Source organism: Lynx canadensis, chromosome B4, assembly GCF_007474595.2.
Source record: "Lynx canadensis isolate LIC74 chromosome B4, mLynCan4.pri.v2, whole genome shotgun sequence".
Taxonomy (NCBI): domain Eukaryota; kingdom Metazoa; phylum Chordata; class Mammalia; order Carnivora; family Felidae; genus Lynx; species Lynx canadensis.
In genome coordinates, this window is record NC_044309.1 from 126521917 (window position 1) to 126548480 (window position 26564).

At 44.1% G+C, this 26564-nt stretch overlaps 1 protein-coding gene across 1 annotated transcript in view; it reads left to right on the top strand.

Moving 5' to 3' along the window:
- BTBD11 (BTB domain containing 11) overlaps positions 1-26564 on the top strand; it is a 315533-nt gene that overhangs the window by 163679 nt on the left and 125290 nt on the right. Inside the window, exon 2 of the mRNA XM_030320460.1 lies at positions 18529-18678. Coding sequence (XP_030176320.1) covers positions 18529-18678 — 150 coding nt within the window. The remainder of the gene's footprint in view (positions 1-18528; positions 18679-26564) is intronic.

Genomic DNA, 26564 nt, shown 5'->3' on the forward strand with positions numbered 1-26564 from the left:
CGGTCTCCTGTAGATGCTGTAACAAATCACAAGCTTAGTGACCTAAAACAACATAAGTTATTCTCTTACTTTTCTGGAGATCAGAGTCCAAACTGAGTCTCACTGAGGTAAAATTGAGGTGTCGTCAGGGCTGTGTTCCCTTCTAGAGGGTGTAGGGGAGAATCCTCTTTCTTGCTTTTTCCAGTGTCTAGAGGCTGCCCCCATTCCTTGGGTGGTGGCCCCTTCCATCTTCCAGACCAGCTATGGTCAGCTCAGTCTGTCGAGCACTGCATAACTCAGACACTGCCTCTTTCCATGTGTAGGACTCACATGAGTACGTTGGGTCCACCTAGATAGCACAGGACAATCTCCCTATCTTAAAGTCAGCTGATTAACAACCTTAATTCTGTCTGCCACTTTAATCCCCCCTTCCCATTCCCCCTCTCCCAGCCAGGTAATTTAACATGTTTGCAGGTTCAAGGGGATAGGATGTGAACATCTTTGGGGACCATTATTTTGCCTACCACACAATGTTAGGAATATAGGATTGCATTCTGATTTTTTTTAAATCAGTAATTCATGCCTGGAATTGGAAGTGGCTTTCTATTACCCAGAAATGGGACTCAGCCAACTTAGTGTGACCTCAGGAAAGTTGCTTAACCTCTCTGGTTAAACCTTTGTTTTCTCATTTCCAAAACTAAGAGTTTAACTGTAAGCTCTCATGATGAGTGACCATGGCTTCACCATCTCTCCTGACAAGGGTCTGGCACATAACAGGTGCTCAGGAAATGTTTGTGCTGACTCGGGGGCAGGGGCTGGACCTAGGGCGTGTAAGCCCTCCCAGATTTCAAGGCTTTCATGACTCACAGTTCTAAACAAAAAACACGAATTTTCAAAATGGGTATTCATATCTCTCAAGAAACTCCTCCTTGGCAGAAAGCGTGTCAGTTTTCTATGTGGCACAAATCTTTGTCCTACAGGGCATTTGATTACACACACACACACACACACACACGCACGCACATTAAATGAATGGATGGACACTATAAATGTGTATGTGTGTGTATGTATATGTATGTAAACATGTATATGTATATACACACACAGGGTGAAAAAGTGTGTGTGTACATATGCACACATGCTTGAGTCTAACCTTTAATAATAATAATGCCGAAGGGAAAGTGGGTGATGGGCATCTGTTGGGAGGAGCACTGGGTGTTGTATGGAAACCAATTTGACAATAAATTATATTTAATATAATAATAATAACAATTGTCAAATGCAAAGTGGTGTCGTAAGGATTAAAAGAGTTAAGACGTGCATAATGCTTAGAATAGTGCCTGGCTGATGGCAAGTGCCACAAAACCTTAACTATTGTTTTTCATCATTGTTATTATTATCTTGACACGATGCTGAACGGATGTGGAATTTCCATAAGTCACCCTGCTGTGGGAAAAAGAAGGATCCTAGCCATCTGGGGAAATCTGGAGCAGCTTGCGGGAGGAAGTAGCATTTGAGCTGTGCCTTGAAGGGAAGTGGAAAAGCTCCCTGTAAGAGGCCAAGGGAAAGGCATTCTGGATGGAGGAATCTTGCGAGCAGAGGCATGCAAATAGAGAGCCATATCAAGGGAAGTGAGCCCCTCTGTCACTTTAAAAGTCGTGGGACATTTGCTTGGACAGCTAGGTAGGGTGAAGGTCATGGAGGTTTAAATGCCTGGCTGAGAAGTTTCCATCGTATCTTCCAGGCAGCGGGGAGCCACTGAAGGTTGTTGCAGTTGACAGGGTGGTCATGGGCTCTAAGTCTTTGCTCTAAGCAGAAGGAGAAATCAGTCCTATGGCTGTGCCAAACAAAACCCCACAAACTGGGAGGTTGGAAACAATAGAAATGTATTCTCTGGAGGCCAGAAGTCTGAAATCAAGGTGCTCGCAGGGTCAGTTCGTACTGGGGGCCTGAGGGTAAATCTGTGGGATGCGTCTCCCAGCTTCTGGCTGGTGTTCCTGGGCTTGTAGGCACATCACCACAGTTTCTGCTTCCTTCTTCTCTACCTGTCTCTGTGTCTCAGATCCTCCCCTGCCTTTCTCTAAGAGACACATGCCACTGGATTTAGGGTCCACTCTAATCCTTAGTTACATCTGTAAGACCCTTTGAACAAGTAAGATCACATGCCAGGTGCGCCATGGTTAGGACACAGATGTGTCTTTTCAGGGCCATCATTCAACCTACTACAAGTGGCTATAACAATAGTCTGGCACGTTGTCTGCACTTGAACACCAAATTCTTGCAATCAGATGGGATAGAGCTTCCAGAAGTGTGCGAGTGGCGTGGAGCCCTGAGTCAGCTGTTTTTTTCCCGTGGCTCTTCTCATCTGTAAAGGTAGATGGGGGTGTATGGGGGCCAGGCTCAGTGGAGGGGGGGGCAGCAATTGTGAGTTGGGTTATAACTGAGAGGTTCTCAACCTGGATGCAGATTAGAATCACCCAGGAGAATGCTGAAAATACTAGTGTCTTGGCCCCGCCCCCAGAGGTTCTGGTTTAATTGGTCTGGGGTGAGGACCAGGTGTAGGCACTTTCTAAAACTCCCCAAGTTGTTCTCGCATGTAGCAAGGGTTTACTTAACTGCCAGGTTTTCAGCAAGGGCAATATAGTGCCAAGGGGGTAAAAATTGGTTCGTGGGAAACAAATTAACCCTTAAGCACTACAGTGGTTTGTGACACTCCAAAGGACCAGTGTATCTATGGTATTAAAATTCCGTGGGGTGGGGTGTTTAAAAATGTAGTGTATTAATATGAAATCTGAGGTGCAGTAAGGCCAACAGATCAGGCAGATAGATAGTTTGAGAAGACAGTTTGTTACTCTTGGTCCCCAAGAGCATGTGTGTGGCACATCACACCCTGTGGGTGGGTAGGCAGGATGGGGTACACCAGGACAGGTCAGGAGGCAGAGGGGAAGGGGGAAATGTAGGGAAATGAGTCTTTCTTTTTTTTTTAATATGAAATTTATCGTCAAATTGGTTTCCATACAACACCCAGTGCTCATCCCAACAGGTGCCCTCCTCAATGCCCATCACCCACCCACTGCTCCCTCCCGCTCCCCATCAACCCTCAGTTTATTCTCAATTTTTAAGAGTCTCTTATGGTCTGGCTCCCTCCCTCCCTTTTTTTTTCTTCCCCTCCCCCATGGTCTTCTGTTAAGTTTCTCAGGATCCACATAAGAGTGAAAACATATGGTATCTGTGTTTCTCTGTATGACTTATTTCACTTAGCATAACACTCTGCAGTTCCATCCACATTGCTACAAAAGGCCGTATTTCATTCTTTCTCATTGCCAGGTAGTATTCTATTGTGTATATGAGCCACAATTTATTCATCCATTCATCAGTTGATGGACATTTAGGCTCTTTCCATAATTTGGCTATTGTTGAAAGTGCTGCTATAAACATTGGGGTACAAGTGCCTGTATGCACTCCTGTATCCCTTGGGTTAATTCCTAGCAGTGCTATTGCTGGGTCATAGGGTAGATCTATTTTTAATTTTTTGAAATGAGTCTTTCTTGTGGTTCCCACTAGAAGGAGCTGGTGAGGCAGGGGAAGCAGATTTAGGATTGACTGGTTTAAAGAATTTCAGTGGGCTCTGGGGCATAGGGGCTGTGCCTGGCTGTCTGATACCTGGCCCCGGGATGATTAGGGCAGGGGGACAGTGACCTGGAGCTTGAGAGCCTAATGAAGGAGTGTGAGCTCTGGACTGGTTGGTTCACATTTGAAAATTACTCTCACTGGCAAGTAGTTTGCTGTCAGGAACTGGCTATCCAAGGGAGGGGCAGACCCTCTATGGTCCCTTAGGCCCCAGACGTCAGAGCATCAGAATACCAAAAATAAAAGTGGAGGTGGGGGACAGGGAGGGAAGAAAAGGTCCAAGAAGGCTTATTGAGGGGAAGGGAATAATAACAAATAATAATAATGATGATAATAATAATAATAATTAAAAGGGTGAGAAACCTTGAGTGACATCTGGGCTACTTCATATATTCCTTGATAGAACTCCCAGACCAGGCGCTGGGGGAGAACTCTCTCTGGAAGCATCCTTATCCAGATGTATAGCTGGATTTGGCCCCGCTTCGCCAACAAGAACCATGTGCTCACTTCCCCAGGGGTCCATGGCCTCTTCCAAAGTGCAATACCTTTTAATAGCAGCAACAAAGGAGAATTTAGAGTCCTCTTGTGGTTTATTTTGCTCAGCAATCAGCTGCTGAATTTAACCTAATGGGATTCTAATGTTTTTAAAAGCCAATTTAGTAATCTTTGTATTTTGGATGGATTGTGAAAGCCCTATTAGTTATTTATATCAATGTGTACATGGAAGGCTGCGAATGGCAGATTTATGCTTTTATGTGCCATTAACATCTACACTATGTTAACAGCAGCATTTAGCCAGATCTCAGAATGTTGGCCTAATCTCCTCTGTGCCTGTAAACACACACACACACACACACACACACACACACACACACACCCTCTGTCATTCTGTGTGGTCAGCCATAGGGTATTTCAACTGATTAAACATCCTAGTGAATAGTTCCTCACTATATCATATCAAATAAGTGATAAGTCTATAGTCACCAGGCTGTTTAATTAAAGATAATCAGTCTTGGAAGACTTAGAATACAATTAGATATACTTAACACTAGAGCTTGGTTGAACATGATTTAATCTTTCTTGGGTGATTCAGGATCTTACAGGCCTTGGGGGCCTTCGTTATGAATATAAATGATCTTCATGCTCTTACTTTGCAGAAGCTCCCTTGGAAAGAGATTTCTAGTTGAAAACCTGCCAAGCACATGGGCTTCCACCGTGGAAGGTACCCTCACAATTACCTGAAAGTGGTTTCTAGACATCCTGGGGATAACAAATCTGTGGATATTTGTCCTTGGCATAAAATGCTCTGGCAACTGGTACGAAATTCATTTTGCGGCCCCCTTTTATTTCTGTAACAGAGAGAAATCCTCAGTGGGGTGCTAATGTATCATTAACACCTTTCTTTACAACTTACCGTTCTTTTCCATCAAGAACTCTACCCAGGACTCACTTATTAATTCAATGCGTAAATGTTTATCAAGCAAGTCTGAGTGAAACACAGTAGAAGTGGGGAATTGGCAAGAGGTGGTAAAGCTAAATTTTTTTTCAGGGTACATAATGCATATGCAAATAATGAATCCAGAAGTTTTTGTAAATAGATACACCTCCATACCACCTCTACTATTCATCATCTCCTTCCTTCGCTTTCTAGCGTGACCACCTTCACTAGTTGAATCATATTCAGATACTTGAGATTTAGAGTTAAAATTAAAATGGGAAAGAAACAGTTAAAATAGCCTCAACATACCTTTCAAAAACAAAAGGCAAGGGGTGCCTGGATGGCTCAGTCAGCTAAAGGTCTGACTCTTGATTTCGGCTCAGGTCATGATATCATGGTTCATGGGACTGAGCCCTACATCAGGCTCTGTGCTGACAATGCAGAGCCTAGTTAGGATTCTCTCTCCCTCTCTCTCTTCCCCCCCCCCCCCCTCATTCTCTCTCTCTCTCTCTCTCTCTCTCTCTCTCAAATAAACTTTTTTTAAAAGGCAAAAACTGATAGAACTGCAAGGAGAAATGAATGAACCCACTATTATAGTTGGAGACTTTCACACCCCTCTATCAGCAATGAACAAATCCAGCAGTAAGGACACAGCTGAACTCAACTTGGAAGACTTAGAACACAATTAGATATACTTGACACTAAAGCTTGGTTGAACATGATTTAATCTTTCTTGGGTGATTCAGGATCTTACAGGCCTTGGAGGCCTTCGTTATGAATATAAATGATAAAACTCTATCAATCAACTGGACAAAAATGGACATCTATGAACTACTTCATCCAACAACAGAATGCACATTCTTCTCAAGCTCACATGGAACACTCACCAGGTAAGACCACATGCTGGGCCATGAAACACACCTTAACAAATGTAAAAGAATAAAAATCATATAATGGCTGTTCTCAGACTACAATGGAATTAAACTAGAAACAGAAAGCTGGAAAGTTCCAAATACTTGGGGGTTAAATAACACACTTCTAAATAACACATGGGTTAAAGAAGAAATCTCAAAAGAAATTTTAAAACTACTTTTAACTACATGAAAATGAAAACACAACTTATCAAAATGCGTGGGATGCAGAGAAAGCAGTGCTTAGAGGGAAATTTATTGCAGTGAATGCATATGTTAGAAAAGAAGAAAGATGTAAGATCAATAATCTAAGCTTTTGCATTAGGAAACTAGAAAAAGAAGAGCAAATTAATCCAAAGTAAGCAAAAGTAAAGACATAATAAGAATTAGAGCTGACGTAAATGAAATTAAAACCAGGAAATCAATAGAGAAAATCAATGAAACCAAAAGCTGTTTCTTTGAAAAAGATAGAATTGATAAGCCTCTGGTCAAGCTAATGGCTAACTAAGAAAAGAAGAAATTACTAATATTAGAAATGAAAGAGGGGACATCACGACAGATCCCATGGACATTAAAAGAAGAATAAAGGAATACTATGAATAACTCTATGCCCACAAATTTGATAACCTCAGTGAAATGGATCAATACCTTGAAAGATTCAGTCTACCAAATTCACACAAGAAGAAATAGACAATCTGAATAGGCCTATATCTATTAAAGAAATTGAGTCAGAATAGCCTTCCAAAACAGAAAGCACCAGACCCAGATGGATTCACTGATGAATTGTCCCAAACATTTAAAGAAGAAATTATACCAATTCTCTACAAGCTTTCTCAGAAAATAGAAGCAGAGGGAATACTTCCTAACTCATTCTGTGAGTCCAGCCTTACCCTAATACCCAAACCAGACAAAGATATTACAAGAAAACTACAGACAAATATCTCTCATGAATATAGATGCAAAGATCCTCAACAAAATAGTAGCAAATCAAACTCAATAATGTATAAAAATAATTATACACCAAGTAGGATGTATCCCAGGTATGCAAGGCTGATTCAACATTCAAAAGTCAATTAATGTAATCCATCACATCAACAGGCTAAAGAAGAAAAATCACATAACGACATCAATGGATACAGAATATCATTTGACAAAATCCAGCTCTCATTCATAACAAAAACTCAGTAAACTAGGGAAGCGCGGAATTTTCTCAACTTGATAAAACTCTCTATCGACAAAATATCTACAGAATCTACAGCTACATCATACTTCATGGTGAAAGGCTTGAATCTGTCCTACTAAGATCAGGAAGAAGGTGAGGATGTGCCCTCTCACCACTGATTTTCAGCACTGTATTGGAAGTCCTAGCTAATACCGTGAGACAAGAGAAGGAAATAAAAAGGTATGCAGATTGGGACGGAAGAAATAAAACTGTCTTCATTCACAGATAATGTGATTATCTATGTAGAAAATCCAAAAGAACCGACCAAAAACTCCTGGAAGTATTAAGCAGTAATGGCAAGGTTCCAAGATATAAGGTTAATATAGCATTGAGCTCCTTAGTATCTGTCCAAAGGAATAGAAAATGTATGTTCACATAAAACCTGTACATGGATATTTATCGCAGCTTTATTCATAATTGCCAAGACCTGGAAGCAACCAAGATTTTTTTCACTAGATAAATGGATAAATAAACTGTAGTACATCTAGACAGTGGAATATTACTCAGCGGTAAAAAAGAAATGAGTATCAAGCCATGAAAATACGTGAGGAACTAAGTGAAAGAAGACAATCTGAAGAAGCTAAATACTATATTATTCTGGAAAAGGCAAAACTATGGAGTCAGTTGAAAGATCAGTGATGGGCAGGGATTAAGAGGAGAGAGGGATGAATAGGTACAGCACTAATTTTATGAAGGAGGAGGAACAATTGAATAGCAGTGAAACTACTTTGTATGACATCATAGTGGTAGATGCATGTCATTCATTATGCATGTTTCCAAATGCATAGAATGTGCAACAGCAAGAGTGAAGCCTAATGTAAACTGTGGGCTTTGAATAATAGTGATGTGTCAGTGTAGCTTCTTCAATTGTAGCAAATGTGCCATTCTGATGGAGATATCGATAATGGGGGAGATTATGCATGAGTGGACATAGGGGACATGTGGGAAGTCTCTGTATTTTATGCTCAATCTGGCTGTGAATTAAAGCTGCTCTGGAAAATAAAGTCTATTAGAAGGGGAGGTGGTGAGAAAGAAGAAATAGAAATGAATAGGGGCCACCTAAATTTAAAATATACCACTCCAAACCCAGAACTCAAAGAGAGTCAGACTAATACATTTGCCTGTGTTGAACAAAAACAATCCTACTTGAAAAATACTCAAAGGCAGGTGACAAACTAAGAAAATGTGTGCATGGCGCATGTCAGACAAAGGGCAGATTTCCTTATTATAGAAAGAATTATACAAATCAGTAAGGATCTGATATTTCTATAGAACACTAGGCAAAAGTATGCAAAAGCACTTCCCAAACAAAGGAAAACAGATGCTAGTAGCTGTGAAAAAGTTGTCTTGCTCGTAATTACTTGAGATCAAATTAGACACAATTTTTCAGCTGTCACATTGGTTAGGGTATGGTGCACACACATGTACTTTTTCTTCATGGTACTTCACACAGTTGCACTTGTACATTTATTTGTGTGATTACCCAAGCCAGACTTTGTTGCCCGAGCCAGACTTTGAGCTCCATAAGGGTAGGGCTTGTGTGTTGTTTGTCTTGTCTGCAAATTGTACATTGTCTGGGCTCAGTAGCTATTTGTGAATGAATAAGTCAATAAATGAGAATGGACAGAAAATTCTGAAACCTTACACGACAGAGAACAGTGGTTACTGGTGGAGAGGAAAGGAGGTTGCTTTCAGTATACCATTTTATCCCCTTCTTTGCGTTGAAGTTTTTTAAATGGGCATGGATAGCTTTCTAATTAATGCTTTGAAATTAGCTAGCTTACATTTTTTTAAATTTAAATTCAAGTTAGTTAACATAGCTTACATTTTTTTTTTTAATGAATGGCTAAGATGGGTGAAAGATGAAGAGTGGACAGAGGATATATGGAGGCAAGCTTCCAACTTCCTACATTATCTCAATATGTTGATAAGGAAGCAAAGAGTCAGCCTAGGCGGGATGCTGTCAACACAGTGTTGAGGGGTCAGGAAATCCAGCCACGTGCCCTGCTCAGCCACACCAAGGGGCTGGATAAGATCTTGAGGCTCGGACAGAGACGGAGAAGGATCAAGTGGGTATCAAGGGTCCAGGAAAGCCAGAGGTCAAATTTGAGACACCCACTGAGCCAGAAAAGACCCCCAGGCAGCACTCTGAGTCCAGGAGATCTGAGAGGCAAAGAATGGTATGGGGCAACGTGTTGATCTGGGTCTGGTGGCAGCCTGAGCAGGGTGCCATTCTCTGCCTCCGTCATATCTCTCACTGACTATGGACGAATCTGGGTGTTTGATGGTTATTTTGTCCAGAACACCAGCAATGAGTCCTGACCTCCTGGAGGCAACAAATGAGGCCAGAGGACTCAACTGTCCCCCTTCTCATGATGTACAAGCCCCTCAGCAAGGCACTCAAGCCCATCCATGATCCAGTCTCCACCTACCTCCCTAGATACCACCTCACTGTGATTTTCAGTCCAGTGCCCCAGCTGTAGGTGCTCCCTACAGTGCACCAGGAGTTTTCTTGCCTCTATGCCTTGGCTTTTGCTGCTTTGTCTGGTTTGCCCTTCTCTCCTTCACCCCCTAATCCAGTTCACCTAGTGAACATCAGCTCATCTATGAAACCTTTCCTGACACACCACCCAGGTGGGGAATATCCCGATTCTATTTGTGTCATCTGTGTAGCATGTATGGACTTCTCTTATAGCACCTGTGACACTCATGAGCATGTGTACTTATCTCATTAGATTATGAGTTTCTCATAACGTCTCAGGACAGGGTCTGTGTCTTACTTTTCATTGTAATCCAATCTGGCAGATTATATGGGAAGGAAGGAAGGAAGGAAGGAAGGAAGGAAAGAAGGAAAGGAAGGAGGAGAGGGAGGGAGGGAGGGCAGGCGGAAGGAGAGATAGATGGATGGGTGCATAGATAGATGAATAGAAATTAAGCTCCACAAGAGCTGCTACTTTGTTTTGTTTCCTGCTGAATCTCCATTGCTTAGCACAATGTGTAGCACATAGTAGATACTAAAAAAAAAAAAAAAGCTTAATTAATTAATTACCCTTTAATTGATTAAATGATGATCCATTACATAAACAGAAGTTTGAATGGATGGATAAGTGGATGGTTGAGCAGATAGATTGGTGGATGAATTTGCATTATAAGTACTCAAGAGCAAGATGCACCTTGATGTAAGACAAGAGAGTCTCCATTGTCCATAAAGCTGTCTCCTCATTATTTTACTCTGGCCTGTTGCCACGTGTTTATTGAAACATCAGAGACCAGTTTTTAACTCAAAACACTCTAACACACAACTTCCCTGTCAGTCACACCCAGAGCTGAGGTTTATCACTACCGTGTGACTCAATACCCATTAGTATCACTGCTGTATAGTGAGCAAGGGAGATGTTTTTCAGAGAACTTCCAGAAAGCCACAGTCCATGTCCTGGGAACCAGATGATCTCTAAAATCTGACCTCTGTCATTTCCACAGCTACCCAAGACCTAGCTGGAGGTCTAAAATGTCCTTTAGGAGGAGTCAGGGACTCCTGGGCTTGCTCACAAGCCCTGCAGGGACCCAGGCGTTCATCCCTACAGAGACAAGGACACTGGGTAGATGAGTCTCCTTCTCCTTCTAAGCCCCTATGAGATGCATGTAGCTCAGGACTCTATAGGAGAAGTTGCAAGGATAATGCGATAAAGGGAGAACGCTGGGAGAGGAGGGAGGACGAGGGGGCATCCAACAATCTTGTAAGGATATTTAATAATGCTCCCTAGGGACAGGGAAGAAGAAACATGGGGGGAAAGCTATAAGTCACCATGGGGCTTACATGATAAGGCTTTGCTTCATGGGAGGTGAGGAGAGACAGCAAGAAAGCCTGCCCAGCATCTCCTCTGGGGTGTCCAGCAGATATCTCAAATTGAACACAAGAAAGCCTGCCCAGCATCTCCTCTGGGGTGTCCAGCAGTTATCTCAAATTGAACAAAACTGAACTCTTGATCTTCTCCATAAGCCTGCCCCTCCCACGATGTTCCCATTTTGGTAAATGGCAAATCCATCCATTCAATTGTATAGACCAAAAACCCTGGAGCTGTTCTCAGCTGCTCTCTTTTTCTGACACCCTGCACCCGATTAGCAACTCCACTGGCTTTACCTTCACATTGTGTGGAGAATCACTTTTGCACCATCTTCACTGTTACTACTGTGGTTCTGCGCTGGCCTTTCCCTACAACCTGTTCTCCACCCACCAGCCCTCCAGAAAGGTCAGGGCACATCGCTTCTCTACTTAGAATCCTCCAGTGGCTCCCATCCTCCTCAGAGTAAAAACCAAAGTCTAGAGTCGCCCACGAGGCTCAACCCAAACTGCCCTCAGCACTTCTCTGGCTCGATTGCCTACTACTTCCTCCCCTTCTGTTCCTTCCTCCAGCAAGAAAAGCTCACCCCTCTTGAGGTCTTTACCCTTATGATCCCCTCTGCTGGCTTGCTCTTCCCCCAAGATATCAGCCTGGCTCCCATGCTCACTTCCTTCATGTCTGTCTTCAAATGCCCCCTTCTTAGTAGGACAGACCTGCTCCTGGACCCAGCATTCCCCATCCTCCCGTTCTTCTCTTCTCCATGGCACTTACCAGCCAACCAGCTACATATTCTACTTACGTATTTGGAACACACGTACCAAGACAGCAAGGGCTTCCAGTATTTTGGTACGGGATTCCTAGTACCCGGAAGTGCACCCCAGCATCTAGTGGGTGCTGAACCAGTACTTGCTGAATGAATGGATGAATTAATGAATGAGCAGAATATTTTGCTTTTGTTTCTTCACAGTCCTGTAACAAGTTGATTTTCTTATTTATGCTCTTAGTGTCGCCTCACTGTCTTGGTGTGCCTCGTACCACACACAGTGCCTTAATGACAGCATGGCTGCCTCTGTGCCCTGCTCTCAAGGCTGACACACCCAAACTCAGATTCTAATTAGCTCCCTTGTTCCTGAGCTGACTGCTAGGGAAAGCTGGCTGCACCTGGCTCATATGGGGAGGGCAGGCTATGGTGTCACCTTGGGCCACTTCCTCCTTTGTGACCCTACCTTGTCCCTGACTCTCTCTGCCTCAGCATGCAGCAAGTACACCAGCTACAATAAGCTGTGATTTCATCATTTCTCAGGATCTCCCTCTCTGGACTGGGAACTCCCTAAGAACAGGGTCTGTAGCTTTTTTGAGTCTTAGGATCTCAAAAGTGACATTTGAATTGGGCCTTGAAGGATGAATGTGAACTTGCTGGGCACTTAGCGGAAATGGCAATAACTAGGTCTAGGTCTGATCCTGAGGACCAGGAAGAAACGGAGATAGTTGGTGCAGACCACTCTTTCTAGGATTTTGTCTGTGAAAAGGAAGAGAGAGAAACACGGTAGCTGGAAGGTAAAGGTTTAGTTTTTAAATCTAGACCCTTTTTAACCCAGGGCCCTCTGTCCCTGTCTCCCAGTCCCTCCTTCTGCACACTCTGTTTCCATCTTGTTCCCTCTTCTCCAGCCAGTTACATGCAGAACACATGCCTCTGGGCCTTTTTTATTCCTTGGAATGTCCTTATCATCATCATCATCATCATCATCATCATCATCATCATCATCGTGAGCTATTATAGTGAGCTATTTACTGAGGTATTTATATGGCCAAGATTCACATGTGTTTACTTATTTGATCACCCAGTGGCCCTATGAGGATTGCACTATGACCATGCCTGTGTTATTCACAAGGAAACTGAGGTACAGGGAGGCTTGGGTGACATTGCTGTAAAGTGGCAGAGCTTCAATTCAACCTAAGTATTCATTTGGGGTCCAGATTCCACAGTCTTACTCCACAGCTATAGGGTGTCTGCTTCCCCAAGTCCCAGCCCCCATGTTAAGCTACCCTGGGAAACTTCCCTGAAACTCCTGGTCCAATGTGTGCTCACCTCACTGTGCTCCCTAGTGAGACCTCACACACGCCTCTGCCCTAATCCATCCCTCATAGTGTTTCCGTTGGTGCTGGGTCTGTCTCTCCTGCCAACCAGGAGCCTTTGAGGGCAGAAATGTGTCCTGTTGTCCTTGTGGGGCTCAATGTTTGTGGTTTATCCCTAAGTATCTTCATGTTCTTTCAAGGTCAGCATGTTTATTCCGTTTAAGTACTTCAGGCTCCATTTATGGGCATGTTATTGAACCCGTTTCTGAAAATTCTCCATCTTTGTGTTTTCTACCTCGCATTTCTTTTGATGGTTTGACTTCAGAAGTCCTAAGAATTTTCCCTTTGAATGTAATTCATTATGAAGGAAAAATGAACCATGGTCTGGGTTTATTCTAATTGGAGTATGGCATGCCTGTCACACATGAATGGGTTCGCCAAGCCAGCCCTGAGTTTGTTTCCCACTGCCAAGTATCTTAAAGGAAAAAGGGGTTTTCAAGCCAGTTGTGCAAATATTTTTAAAAATCTGATAACTTCCTATCTTGCTCCTTAATAAGTTTAACGGTAAAAGAAAGCCTTCTGGCATCATGTTATTGAATTCCTAAATCTTTAGCTTCGAAGAACTTCACTTGGATTATTAGCAAACATTCATCGACCCCCTTTTCTGTGCCAGGTTGTCCATATATATTATCCCATTATGGCCTCCCAGCCATGCTAGGCAGTAGATAGCATCAGACTGCTTACAGAGGAAGAAACAGAAGCTCAGAAGAGCCAAGTCGCAAGCCCTGTGCCACACAGCTGGGGTTGGGCACCACAGAAATCTGAACCTGGCCAGGTCTCGCTGGTACCCGTTCAAGAGTTGGTCTGCTGAACGCCAGCTGCTTCCTTCCTGTTTCTTAAAGCTGGTCCTGGTGCCAGGACCCTCCACTTTAAATTCTGGGTATAACTGAGCAGCAAACAAGGTCTAGCTTGGCAGGCGAGGCTTGGAGAGTTTGTTCTCTCCTCTTGCAGCCAGACAGACAAAGCAGAACCCAAGCCTGTGTACTGAGTGCCAAGACGTGCATAATCTCCTTGAACTCCTCCATCACTGTCGTCACCATCGTCATTGAGGGGAGAATGGCTGAGGGCTGGTGGCTGTCTTATTTGGTTTTCTCTTGGTGGGTAAATGGCATCCAGATCCAATAATAGAATGGAACTTGGAGAAAAGCTGAGAGGAGAGAAGGGATGGGGGGAGGGGACTTTATATTTGCTGAGGGGCTTTCCTATGCATGTAGGAAGGTAGGCACGTAGGGAGGCAGAAATGCAGCCCTGATTGTCCCCATCGGAGACAGAATGCCCATGTGGTTGGCCCAGAGGAGGAGTTCTCATATTTTATGTTCTAAGCAACCTAACCAAAAGGTTGTCTGTCTCCAGTCCCACAAGATTTTGGAAAGATGATCCTCAAGACTGTTTGAATCCAGACATTAAATAAACAAAACTGCACATTTGTGGGAACAGGGTATTTAGCAGGAGCTTACTATAGGCCAGAGGCTTTAAGGATACGTATTATCTTGTGTAATCACTGCAATAAACCAATGAAGGAGATATTTTAACCCCTCTTTGCAGACATGGAATCTGGGGACCTGGGAAGTTCTTTGTCCAGGTTGCACAGAGGCTGCTGTGGGATTGGAGCTCATGGTTGTGCCAGACCCCGGCACCCCACCTACAGCCAGTCCCAAAGCAGAGAGACCTGGTTGTAGCTGGGAGGATGGACATTCAAAGGCCATCGTCTTTTAGGACCCACAGACCCCTTTGAGAAAGTGAACGAACTTCTCCCCTTAGACAAATGTACAACCCACCCCAAGGTAAGAGAATTTCAGGGAGACCATGACCCCTTCACACTCATTGTTGACCATAGCTGATGATCACCTGCTCCCCAAGGAGGTTATTCCCTCCAGATCCAGAGAAGTCATGTTTGAATGTTGGTTCCCCTGTCTTTGAACTTGAGTCTCAAGCACCAGGCTGTGGCTATCCTTGGCTCCAGTAATGGAAATTGATGAGTAGTCCAAAGCTCTGGCCTGTACTAACTAAAATAACATGCTAGGACCTTCCTATTGACCCAGTTCATTTTTATACAAAAAACAAATAATTCCAGTTTATGTATATATCCCAGAGTCCTCCGAAAGAAAGAAAACCCTGGTGTATGATCTTTGCATAATAGATCATTATAGATTTATTAAATCTTAGTAATCTAGGTTCCAAAGCTTCTTTGAATAATTCTATTTTCACATGTAAATTTGACAACCCTCTTTAAAAAAAGGAGGAAAACTTCCAAGGGAAATTATTTATTCTTATTATAAAGCCTAAAGTAGTCCAAAGCTGGGTTTATACACATTAACTGTGATTTTCATCACAGTTAACATATGTTGACCCCCTATTCTTTGCTCAGCACATGCAAAATGCTTTAATACACATTATCCCATTTCATTGCTTGCCCACAGCAGCCCCTTGAGGGAGACAAGGCCATCATTATGACCTCTACATCACAGAAGAGGAAACTGAGGTCCAGAGAGGCTTTGTGACCTGGCCAAAGTTAAACACCGATAGGTAGTGGCAGAGCCAGGACTGAAGTTCTCTGGGTTCCAGACCACCCCAGTTGCTTATACCTCAAGCAGTGTGTGAAGCAATGTTTCACATGGATGTTTGAAATGAGAACTTGCTGCCTATAATGCAGATTCCAAGAAAGCAATCCTCTGAGTGCATGTAAGTGTCACTTGTACTATAAATTAGGAAACTTTTGTCCTCCCCGACACTCAGGGCTCACTTGTGGAGATGGGTCACCTTTGTTGTGAAGCCCTCTGACCACCACCTCATCCCCTGGAACCTTGAGCTACTTACCACACTAGGTCATGATCATCTGCAGTGAGCTCTCCACAGGTAGTAGTGTTCTGAATAAGAGTCAGGGACACTGGGGACATCCGATGAGGGATTGGACCAACATTCATTGCCATGGCAACGGCTACTCAACTTGGCCTCTGACCAAATGTCTCAGCAGGTGAGCAAGCAGGAAGAAGCAAGGATGACTCAGGGCATCCCAGCCTGGGGTGAACAGGAAGATGACTCATCTATTGAGGGAAGGGAGACAGGCAGGAGGCCCGCCTTGGATGTTGGGCATCTCCGTGAAGGTCTTATCTTCCCTACAAGGCTGAGAGTTTCTGAACTGCAGGGATCAGCTCTCCATCACGTCTCCATCCCACGTGGAGCTCTGCACAGGACTAAAGAGTGCCCAGTGAATCTGTATTATCCACTTAATGCCGAGTTGTGTCCTATGACAGTCCACGGTGTTTTCCAAACTGCTCATCGTGGCCCATTAGCGGGTCATGAGATCATTTTGGGGGCTGCAGACCAGCATTTTTATTAATAAGATAGAAGAGAGGTGAAAAGGGAAAAAATGACAGTGCGTCCTACGTAGTAAGGATCATGAGGTTTTTTTTTTTTTTTTTCATGGAAAACATGCAAAGTATGTATGGGGTGTGCGTGTGTGTGTGTGTGTGTGTGTGTGTGTGTATACACTGGGCTGTGATGTAAAAGGTTTTTTTATCCTGAGTCACAATCAAATGTCTGAAAAATATCAGAGAAAAATTTTAGAAAGACACTTATTTGATCAGTTTCCTGATTGTAAGAATATTACCAGTGACCGTTTATTTTCATTGTTCATCTACTTCTTCGGGATTCATCCAAAAATCACCTACTGGCATGGCCTTCTCCGCTGTGTCATCCTGTTAGGTGTGAATGGGAAACACCCAGGAACAAGTGACTGGCTCAGTGTGTCTAGAGTCACTAATTGGGCAACACGGGTCAGAACTGGTGTGTGACTGGTACCTCCTCACACCTGCCCATCTGCAAAGCAGGAGTCTTTGTTTGCTGAGCCTTTGTAGTTCAAGCAGGCTAAGCAGTGGGCTTGAACTGCTGACCTCTGCATTCTGTCTCTACTCCCCCTACCAGTTGGCTTAAGTCCCTCAGCACCTGTATATTATCACTTGTATCGTTCCCATGTTATTTTCCCATTGGCAGTCTTGTCTCCTTGGTTAGTTTATGCACTATTCAAATATGTCTTCTGCTGCTTTTGTAGCTCCAAAATGCAACCCTCTAACGGGGTTGGGAGTAGAGTAGGCACTCAATAAATGCTTCCTATTTATTGACAACTCCTCATTGTTCAGATCCCTGCTAAGACACCCCTTCATTCCTCCTGTTCTCCTACAGTGGAGCATGTACTATACAGCTTCATGGTTATGTGTGTTAACGGTCTTCTCCTTCGCTTAGACTATGAGCCCACCGAGAACAGAGAGTGTGTGTATTCTATCCATCACCGAATCCTCAATCCCTAGCACAGCACAATACCTGCCCGCCTTGCCCATTGTGTCCTCAATGATCTGCACTTGGTAGTTGTATCTGTTAGTTATCACCAAAACAATGCTGAGTAAAAAAACCCCACTCTACCTCAAAGGCATACCAAATACGTGTTTGTTTTTGTGGAGGAGCTCGAAGCTACAGGGAGGTACTAGATCTGTTCCATGTGTCTTCTCACCCCCCTTCGATTAGCAGACTAGCAAGGGAATGTTCCACTCACGATGATGGCGGAGGTACAAGAGAGCAAGTTTGGCCATACAAGCACTTTCAGGCCTTCGGTTCCATCATGTCCCTTCATATACTTTCTGCCAAAGTAAGTCAGTTCGTCAAACCCAAAGTCAAGGAGCAAGAAAGCATGCTTTGCATAGGAACTTTTGGGTGGTGAAGGGAGAAGTGAATATTTCTAAATAAGAAACCGAATTAAGTTCTCAGGTTCTTGCTAAATGCTCATGGAATGGAAAAGAAGGGAAGAAATTATTCGATTCCAGGGATTTCCCATAGGTTTTCACCATAAAGTTATAAATGTCCATGGGGACTCTCCTACCTCCTGACATGTAACTCCACAGAGAAAGCCAGAGTTTTGTCTAGCAAATAACAGCCCAACCACCCAGAGTTAAGTTTTCTGGGCAAATAGCGACTGCCAGCAGGCTGTTCAGGGATGCTCAGGGATGCTCAGGGATGGCGGCTGCCTCTGGGAGGGAGAATGGGACAGTGACTGCTGGCTTCTCAAAAGGCATCTCTGAGTGGATAGAAGCCAGGCTGGAGGGGGAAAGAGTGTTCTGTTTCGTGTCCCCTAGCAATGTGTGCACGCAGATGAATACCCACACGTTTGTTAAAATCAGCAGGTCAGGATTCTCAGGAAATCTTTTAAAATAACTAGTCATCACTTCTAAAAGGAGTTCAGAGCCCTGGTCCCCGTGTTGGCTTTGCAGTACCAACTCTGGTGTGGTTTGAGCTTGTGCAAGGCTTTCGCGCCCCTCCTCTGCTTAACTGAAAAATAACGGCCTGTTTTCTTTCGTTCTCTCTCCCCACCCACTGCAGGGGTGCTGTGCCTGCCAGACAGCCTGAACCTTCACAGAGACCCTCAGCGGACGAACAAGCCGGGGGAAATGCCCATGTTCAGCCAGTCGGAGTTGAGGACCATCGAGCAGTCCTTGCTGGCCACCCGTGTGGGCAGCATCGCAGAGCTGAGTAAGTGGATGCCGTTCTCTGGCTCTCTCCATGCCCAACGTGCCACTGCCCTCAGGACAGTGCTTTGTAACCAACCAGGTGACACCTTTTATTGAGCACATGCTGTGTGCACAAAACGGTGCCATGATAGCCGTGGGGAAGGCAAGGGCTCGAGTCAGACAGGCCTGGTAAATTTCCTGGCTTTGTCACTGTCGTAAGTTTTCTGAGCCTCAGTTTCCTTTTCTATAAAATAAAGAAAATAGGGGTGCCTGGGTGTCTCAGTCGGTTAAGTGTCTGACTCTTGATTTCGGCTCAGGTTATGATCTCAGTTTGTGAGTTTGAGCCCCACATCAGGTTCTGCACTGACAGCCCGGAGCCTGCTTAGGATTCTCTCTCTGTCTCTCTCTCTCTCTCCCCACCCCCTCCACCTCTCCGTCTCTCTCTGCCCCTCCCCTGTTGGTGCTCTCCCTCTCAAAAGTAAATAAACTTAGAAAAATTTTTAATAAAAAGTAAAATAAAGAAAAAATAGTACCTAACTTAAAGTATAGTATAGTTGTGATGATTCAATGAGCTAATGTCCATAGAGAGGGTTTGCCATGGTGGCTGGCACACAGTAAATGGTCTATAAAGGGTGGCTGGTCACTGTCGATTTCCAGTGAGATCCATTTAAAGTGTACGTCCGGGGGACGCCTGGGTGACTCAGTCGCATAAGCAGCTGACTTCGGCTTAGGTCATGATCTCGCGGTTCACTAGTTTGAGCCTTGCATCAGGCTGTCTGCTGTCAGCGCAGAGCCCTCTTCAGATCCTCTGTCTCCCTCTCTCTCTCTGCCCCCCCACCACACACATACACACTCTCTCTCTCTCTCAAAGATAAATAAGCATTAAAAAAAGAAATTTAAAAAATGTTTATACAAAGCATATGTTAGATCACATCTTTCCTCTGTTCAGAATCTTCCACTGACTTTCCATCAGACCCATAGGAAAAGTTAAAGTAAGCCCTTACAGTTGCTTCCGAGCCACCCCACATATCCCTTCTATTCATCCACTCTCCCCCAAGGCCCACCCCAGCCATCCTGGCCCCTTGTTTTCCCGTGAATATAGCAGGCATGCCTCAGGACCTTTGCACTTACTATTCCCTCTTCCTCGACCACTCCCCCACCAGATAGCCATATGGCTGACTCCCTCATTACCTTCAAGTCTCACACAAAATTATGATACTCTGAAGACCCTTATCCTCCTGTATTTTTTTGTTCTTTAACAAAAGTTTCACTGAGATAAGTTTGCCTCTTCAAAGTGTGCAATTCAGTGGGTTTTAATTACTCACTAAGGTATACCAACCATCACTACAATCAGTTTTAGAATACCAGTGTTTATCACCCCAATAAGAAACTTGATAACCATTAGCAATCATTGCCTTCTCCCTCCACCTAGCCACACTCTATATTTGTACTCATTTCCTTTTTTAAAATTATTTATCTCTGAATATATTCTTACAGAGAGTAAGTTGAGATATTTATTTTGTTCACTGATGTAATCCCCATGCCAAGAATACTGCCCGGCACATAGTACGCCTTCAAGAAATATGAAGGAGGAGGGATGGAGGGAAAGAGAGGAAGAGAGAGGGAGGGAGGGAAAGAGAGGGAGGGAGGGAGGGAGAGAGAGGAGCAGAAAGGCAGAGAGAAGGGAGGGATTGTCAGGAAGGTTGGGTGTCTCCAGTTTGAGCAGTGATTTGCCATGTTTATGCACCCTCTAATTCAGGGCTGTGCTCTTTGAGTCTGGCCATTCAGAACAAAATAATAAAACTGTATTTACTTACGATTCCGTTGATTGCCAAATTACTTGACTGTTATGTTCCTGATGGGACCGGAGCATTGATCTCAGAAATGCTGGATTATGTCGAAGTATGAGTTGGTGTGAAATTCTAGACAGTTCTGAACCATGAAAGATTCAGGGTCCAGAAGGCAACTTGCACCTCTTCCCAAAGGAATTCTTGTATACACAGGACAGGCACATAGCTTGCCCCTCCAGAAAGAGAAGTCATAGCTGATTGAAGCCGTTGTGAGCCCTGTGGTCATTAGGGAGCTGATTTCCTTGCACCTGAATTTGGAAATTGTGCTTGATTCTTATCAGACCCAGAAGTCACAACATGCCACCAGTCACAGGGTCTCCAGCTACCAGTTGGCTATTGTTCTTAAACTTCTGGGTGCCCCGGACCCTTTTGACAGTCTGGTGAAGCCTGTGGACCCTGCCTCAGAGTAATATTTTTAAATGCATGAAATAAGTGGACACATTTACAAAGGAGGCTGATTATATTAAAATTCAGCTACTGAGGGGTGCCTGAGTGGCTCAGTCGGTTAAGCAGCCGACTTCAGCTCAGGTCGTGATCTCACAGCTCGTGAGTTCAATCGCCACATCAGGCTCTGTGCTGACAGCTCAGAGCCTGGAGCCTGCTCCGGATTCTGTGTCTCCCTCTCTCTCTCTCTGCCCCTCCCCTGCTCATGCTCTGTCTCTCTTCTCAAAATAATAAACATTAAAAATGAATAAATAAAATTCAGCTCCTAAATCTTTTTAATCAAAATTGCGATGTAGTCATTCTACACTTTTATTAGCACATTATGTACCAGGATCTAACAACAGTTTTGATGACTCCATTATTTTGAAGCAGTGATGTGTGCGAATGATATTTTGAAATCTTCAATAATTGGAAAGGTATAAGAAAGTGTCTGCATTTTAACGGCTCCCCAGAGATTTGGTTGTAGCGGGTCCAAACAGCCCCCAGAGTGGGGTGGTGTCTGTGTGGACATAACCTGGGAAGAGCTCCCTCACTGACTCTGCACTGGCATCCCAAAGGTTTCTCCTGGGATACGTTAAGGATCCCTCTTGGAGTCTGGCTCCTGGGCTGGGGCCCTACCGACTTCTGGCACTCTTCTAAGAAAGGATTTGCTAAGTACATCTGTACTTCACCAAAGCAGGCAGCCTACAGGAGCGGCTGGCCGCATGAACTGTTTTTAAGGACAATTTGCTCTGTAAGCTAGACGCTGTCGTCCTCGTTGAATGTTGACTTTCACATACGAATTGTTGGCATACAAATGGGGTGCTGCTAATTACAAAGGGGTTTTGTACATTCATTAAGTCAGCCCCACAGAACGTGTGTGCAGAAACACATTGATAAGCCACCTCAGCGACTGGAGGTAATAAAATTGCCTTCTTTTCTGATCTGACTGTAATTTAGAGTGGCTTGCTCTGTGGTCTGAATCAATACAAGCCTTGCTGTCTCTGTGTACATAGAGAGCCGTTCTTCATATTCAGAGATTACTCTACCAGTGTGGATTGTAGAAACTACTGTTTTTCTGCAAGGGCGAGATGCAGTGAGTTTGTTCCCAGACATCCCTGCTCTTCTGGAATCAGGCTGCCCAGGGTCAAGGGCAGAGCCCCTACCCATGGCCTTCTCAGTAGTCAGTAATAATAATAGCAGCAGCTGATGTTACTGAACCAGGGAACTATGATAAATCCACATGAGTTATTTCCAGTGTAATGACTGTTGTCCACACTGGCAGGAATGGAGGCAAGAGGAGAATGAGCAACTTGTCTAAGATCAACCATACCCATGAGCTGGAGGGCTTGGGACTGAGCTTTTCCGCCTCGCCTCTAGACTGCCCTCCCTCTGGGAGAAGCCCGTTGGATGTTTCTACATGTTACAGGTGCAGTGAGGGCTGTGTTCCAGCTCTGAGGATCTGCCATTTGCTCTGTAGGATGCATCGTGGATGCTCTCCTCTAAGCATAATCGGAGGTGCAAAAAGTCACAGAGGATTCTATCCAGATGGGGACCACCCTGCGGGCTGAGACTTCCCCCTATAGCTTCAGACCCTGCCTATAGCTTCAGAGCATCACATTAAAATTCAGAACTTGGTCAATCAGGATGTCCAGAGCACTTATCTTTGTCCAGCCTATTATGGCTTGGGGCAAAAACACGTCCACTCTTTCTGGAGCACCTACCGTGTGCCAAGTGTCTGAAATAGATTAAAGGTATTCCCATTTCACAGATAAGAAACTGAGACTTGGAAGGATATGTGTCTTGCCCAAGGCCACATAGCTGGTAAGTGGCAGTGGTAATTCAAACCCAGTTTTTTCTTTCTCTGCCTTGATTCACTGTGTTCCAATTCAGCTTCACATCACGAACACCTAACACATCACTCCTAGTGTGGGAAATCGCTGTCGCATGTCAGTGAATAACGGGATGGCACACAGCGAATGAGTCTGTGAGAAAAAGATCTGGAGAAAATGAGGGGAACTCCTGATGAAGGTCCACTCGAATATTAAATATTCTATGGAACTGGATTTTGATCTCAGAGACCTGGAACTAAACCTACGTGTGTCTAAAATATTTGAGCACAAAGCTAAATTAGGATGCTAAGAGACCCCCAAACTAACACAGGCTGGGATTTTTTTTTTAACCTTGAGCCCTAGAAAATTTACACGGTGATGCACTGAACATCACAGTTGACCTAGAGACTGGTGGGCAGTTCCTTCAGGCACTCCTTCCCTGAACCAGTGAGCAGATCTGAGGGAATTGGGTCCATCCGGTCTCTCCTAGTAAGGCCATGGGAAAAGCAGAAGTCCTGGATCTTCTTACTTTTGAATCAGCTTGACTCTGCATTTGGCTCCATTCAATGCCACATTTGTGTCCTCTGAGGTCTTACCTCATTTCTTCTGCCTGATGTCCCAGCCTTAGCCACAAGCTCTCAATGAAACCCCATTGGACAGTCATTAATTACAGTGTTTGCTTTCTGTGGTTTAAAGGGGAGAAAATGAGAGCCTCATTGTAAAATGCCTCTTTTTATTGTCTTTTCACACTAAACTGTGAACTTGTCGCTTCCACTCAATGAGGCAGTCAAAATGGGGCCATTAATTTACAACAGTGAGTAAAAAGAGTTTCTGGGTTATCTCTCCTCAGTATCACTAGAAAGAAAAAAAAGCTCAGTCCTTTTTGCTTGGACAAGAGGGTTTCTCTCCTTGTTTGGAATGTAGCTGGGCTCTTTTCAGAGAGTCGTGCTGCCTCTAGCCCCTGGGGTGCACCTGTGACCCTTTCAGGTAGCAAAGTGGCCAGTGGCCTCTTGGTATTTCTCAAATACTCCACTCCACCACAGGGCCTTTGCACTGCTGCCCCTTCAGCCTGTAAAGCTCTTCCCCTGATATTCACAAAGCTCCTCTGTCACTTTATTCAGGCCTCTGCTCAAATGTCACTTCCTCAGAGAGGTCCTCCTGTGACCACCCGCCTCCCCCTCCCCGACTGCTCTGTATACACTCTTCCCGCTTCAATTTTCTTCATGGCATTTATTACCACCTGACATACTGTATGTTTATTTATGTATTTTCTGTCCACGCCACTAAAACTGTAAACCCATGACAGCTGAGAGATTTTTGTTTTAATATCACTATATCCTTAGGGACTGGAACGATGCCTGGCACACAGTAGGACTCACTAAATATTTGATGGAATGAATGAGTGAATGAATGGTAAGTTTCCTGCTGAATCCAGAGTTCAGTCTTCTGTTGCATCTAATGACTTGGATTACACGTGGTCTTTTCATTCTTTCATTTTCAAGGGAAGGGGTTTTGGTGAGGCAGGTTAAACAGCAGTTTATGATGCTGGAGAATGCCTTTGTTTTCTCCTCCATGCTGTGTAACATAAGGCAAGTGACTTGGTCACTCTGATCTCTGGTTTTATCATCTATGGAAAAAGGGTGACGATACTTTCTCTCCCAGGGTTATAGGATGTTTTGAAAACATACTGTAGTAAGTGGCAGCTGAGTGTGGATGAGACAGAGCGGAAGGAAGAAGGTGAAGTTGCTGTCTCCATTGCTGTCTTCTGTTCAAAAGAAGCCTGCCATTGGAATGTATAGCCCTTTGTCCTGGGAGGTCACATCTGGCATGCAGGGGGATGGCTAGTGGGAGCTTCTCTGATAACCTGAGTCTGGCAGGTTGCAGCAGCATTTCCCAAGGGTGGGACAGGAGATGATCATAGGTGATACACAAAACACTTTTTATTTTTAATTGCTATGAATTTTTCATGAGTGCTAGAAAAATATTGGTTTTCCATTTATGGCACTGATATGAAGCTTCCTTTTACAATGAGTGAAAGAATGAGCTAATTTAAAGAAAAACATTAAGTAGATAAATTGTACCTGCAGCCCACAGATATGAGAGAAGTCCTGATGGTGTTCCCCCATGGCTGACATTTGAGAAACCTGGTTATAAGTGAATTCTATAAGGTTTCTGGAACCAACTGCAGCTGCCCAAACTTAGAGCAGCTAGTGACAAGTGTGTTTGTTATTTTCAGTTCCTGAAGCTGACAGGTGAAGCAGCAGATATGTGCTCTACATACGTGTAGGGTAGTGGTTGAGATGGGGCTAGCGATTGCAGAATACTTGTGCCAATTCCATCTCCCGTGGCCAGACCTCCTCAGAGATGACCTTAGGGCCTCCAGTCAGGAACTAGGCTGATGATGTTGATGGTGATGATAATGATGACGATAATGATGGAAGTGATGGTGGTGGTGATGATGGCGATGATGGTAATGGTGATGATGGTGGTTGTGATTATGGTGGTGATGGTGGCGATGATGATGGTGGTGGTGATGATGGTGGTTGTGATTATGGTGATGATGGTGACAATGATGATGGTAATGGTGATGATGGTGGTGGTGATGATGGTTGGTGGTGGTGATGATGGTGATGGTAATGGTGATGATGGTGGTTGTGATTATGGTGGTGATGATGGCGATGATGGTAATGGTGACAATGGTGATGGTAATGGTGATGATGGTGGTGGTGATGATGGTGGTGGTAATGATGGTGATGGTAGTGGTGATTATGGTGGTGATGATGGTGGTGGTGATGATGGTGGTGGTGGTGATGATGGTGATGGTAGTGGTGATTATGGTGGTGATGGTGGCGATGATGATGGTAATGGTGGTGTTATGGTGTGGTGATGGTGATGATGATGATGATGACATTAATGATGGAAGTGATGGTGGTGATGAAGATGATGGTAGTAAGGGTGATGGTAATGGTGGCGATGATGGTGGTGATGGTGATATGATGATGATGGCAATGGTGATGGTGATAAGAAAAAATAAATAGTGCTGAATATTTATTAAGCACTTAGGATATGCTAGACTTCAAGTGTTTTAAGTGATTTATATGCATTACTTCATTTAATATTATAAGGTAGGTACTATTTTTATCCACCCAATAAATCCATTAGTTTATAAAAATCCCCATTTACAGAGAGGTTAAATAACTCACCCAAAGTCATGCAACTAGTTAGTGGCACATTGGAGGCTCAGACTCAGGCAGTCTGAGTCCAGACAGCATGTTTTTAGCCACCACACATTCTGCCCCTCCAGGAACAGGACAATGAATGAAGCACAGTCTCTGCTCTTGAGGCTCAGTAGGGAAAGCATACCGTGCAAACAATTAACCATGAAACATGACAGAAACAAGTAACATGTTAGACTTTATTAGCAGGTATTGTGGGTACACGGGGGATTCTGACTGGGTGCATCCTGGAGAGCTGCATGGAAGAAGTAATACTTGGTCACAGCTTAAAGGTCTTCAGTAGTTGAGAGAATGAGGGAAAGGGCACTCCAAGGTGAGAAAAGAGGAGCAAAAACAAGGAACCTGGAAGTGCAGGGCTAGCTAAATGATGCTCAGAGGAGACGGTTAGTCCAACCAAGGTCAGAGGTGCCCCAGCATCTTGGGGAACTAGAAGGGTGGTACAGGGGTCCAAATCATGGACCTTCTCTTCTTCATTCCCTTGTGAGTTTTCTTGTTCTGAACTTTTCATGAGAGCTTTTGAGAAAGATGTATGGAAAGATGATACTCCAGCCTGACGTAGATGGAAGG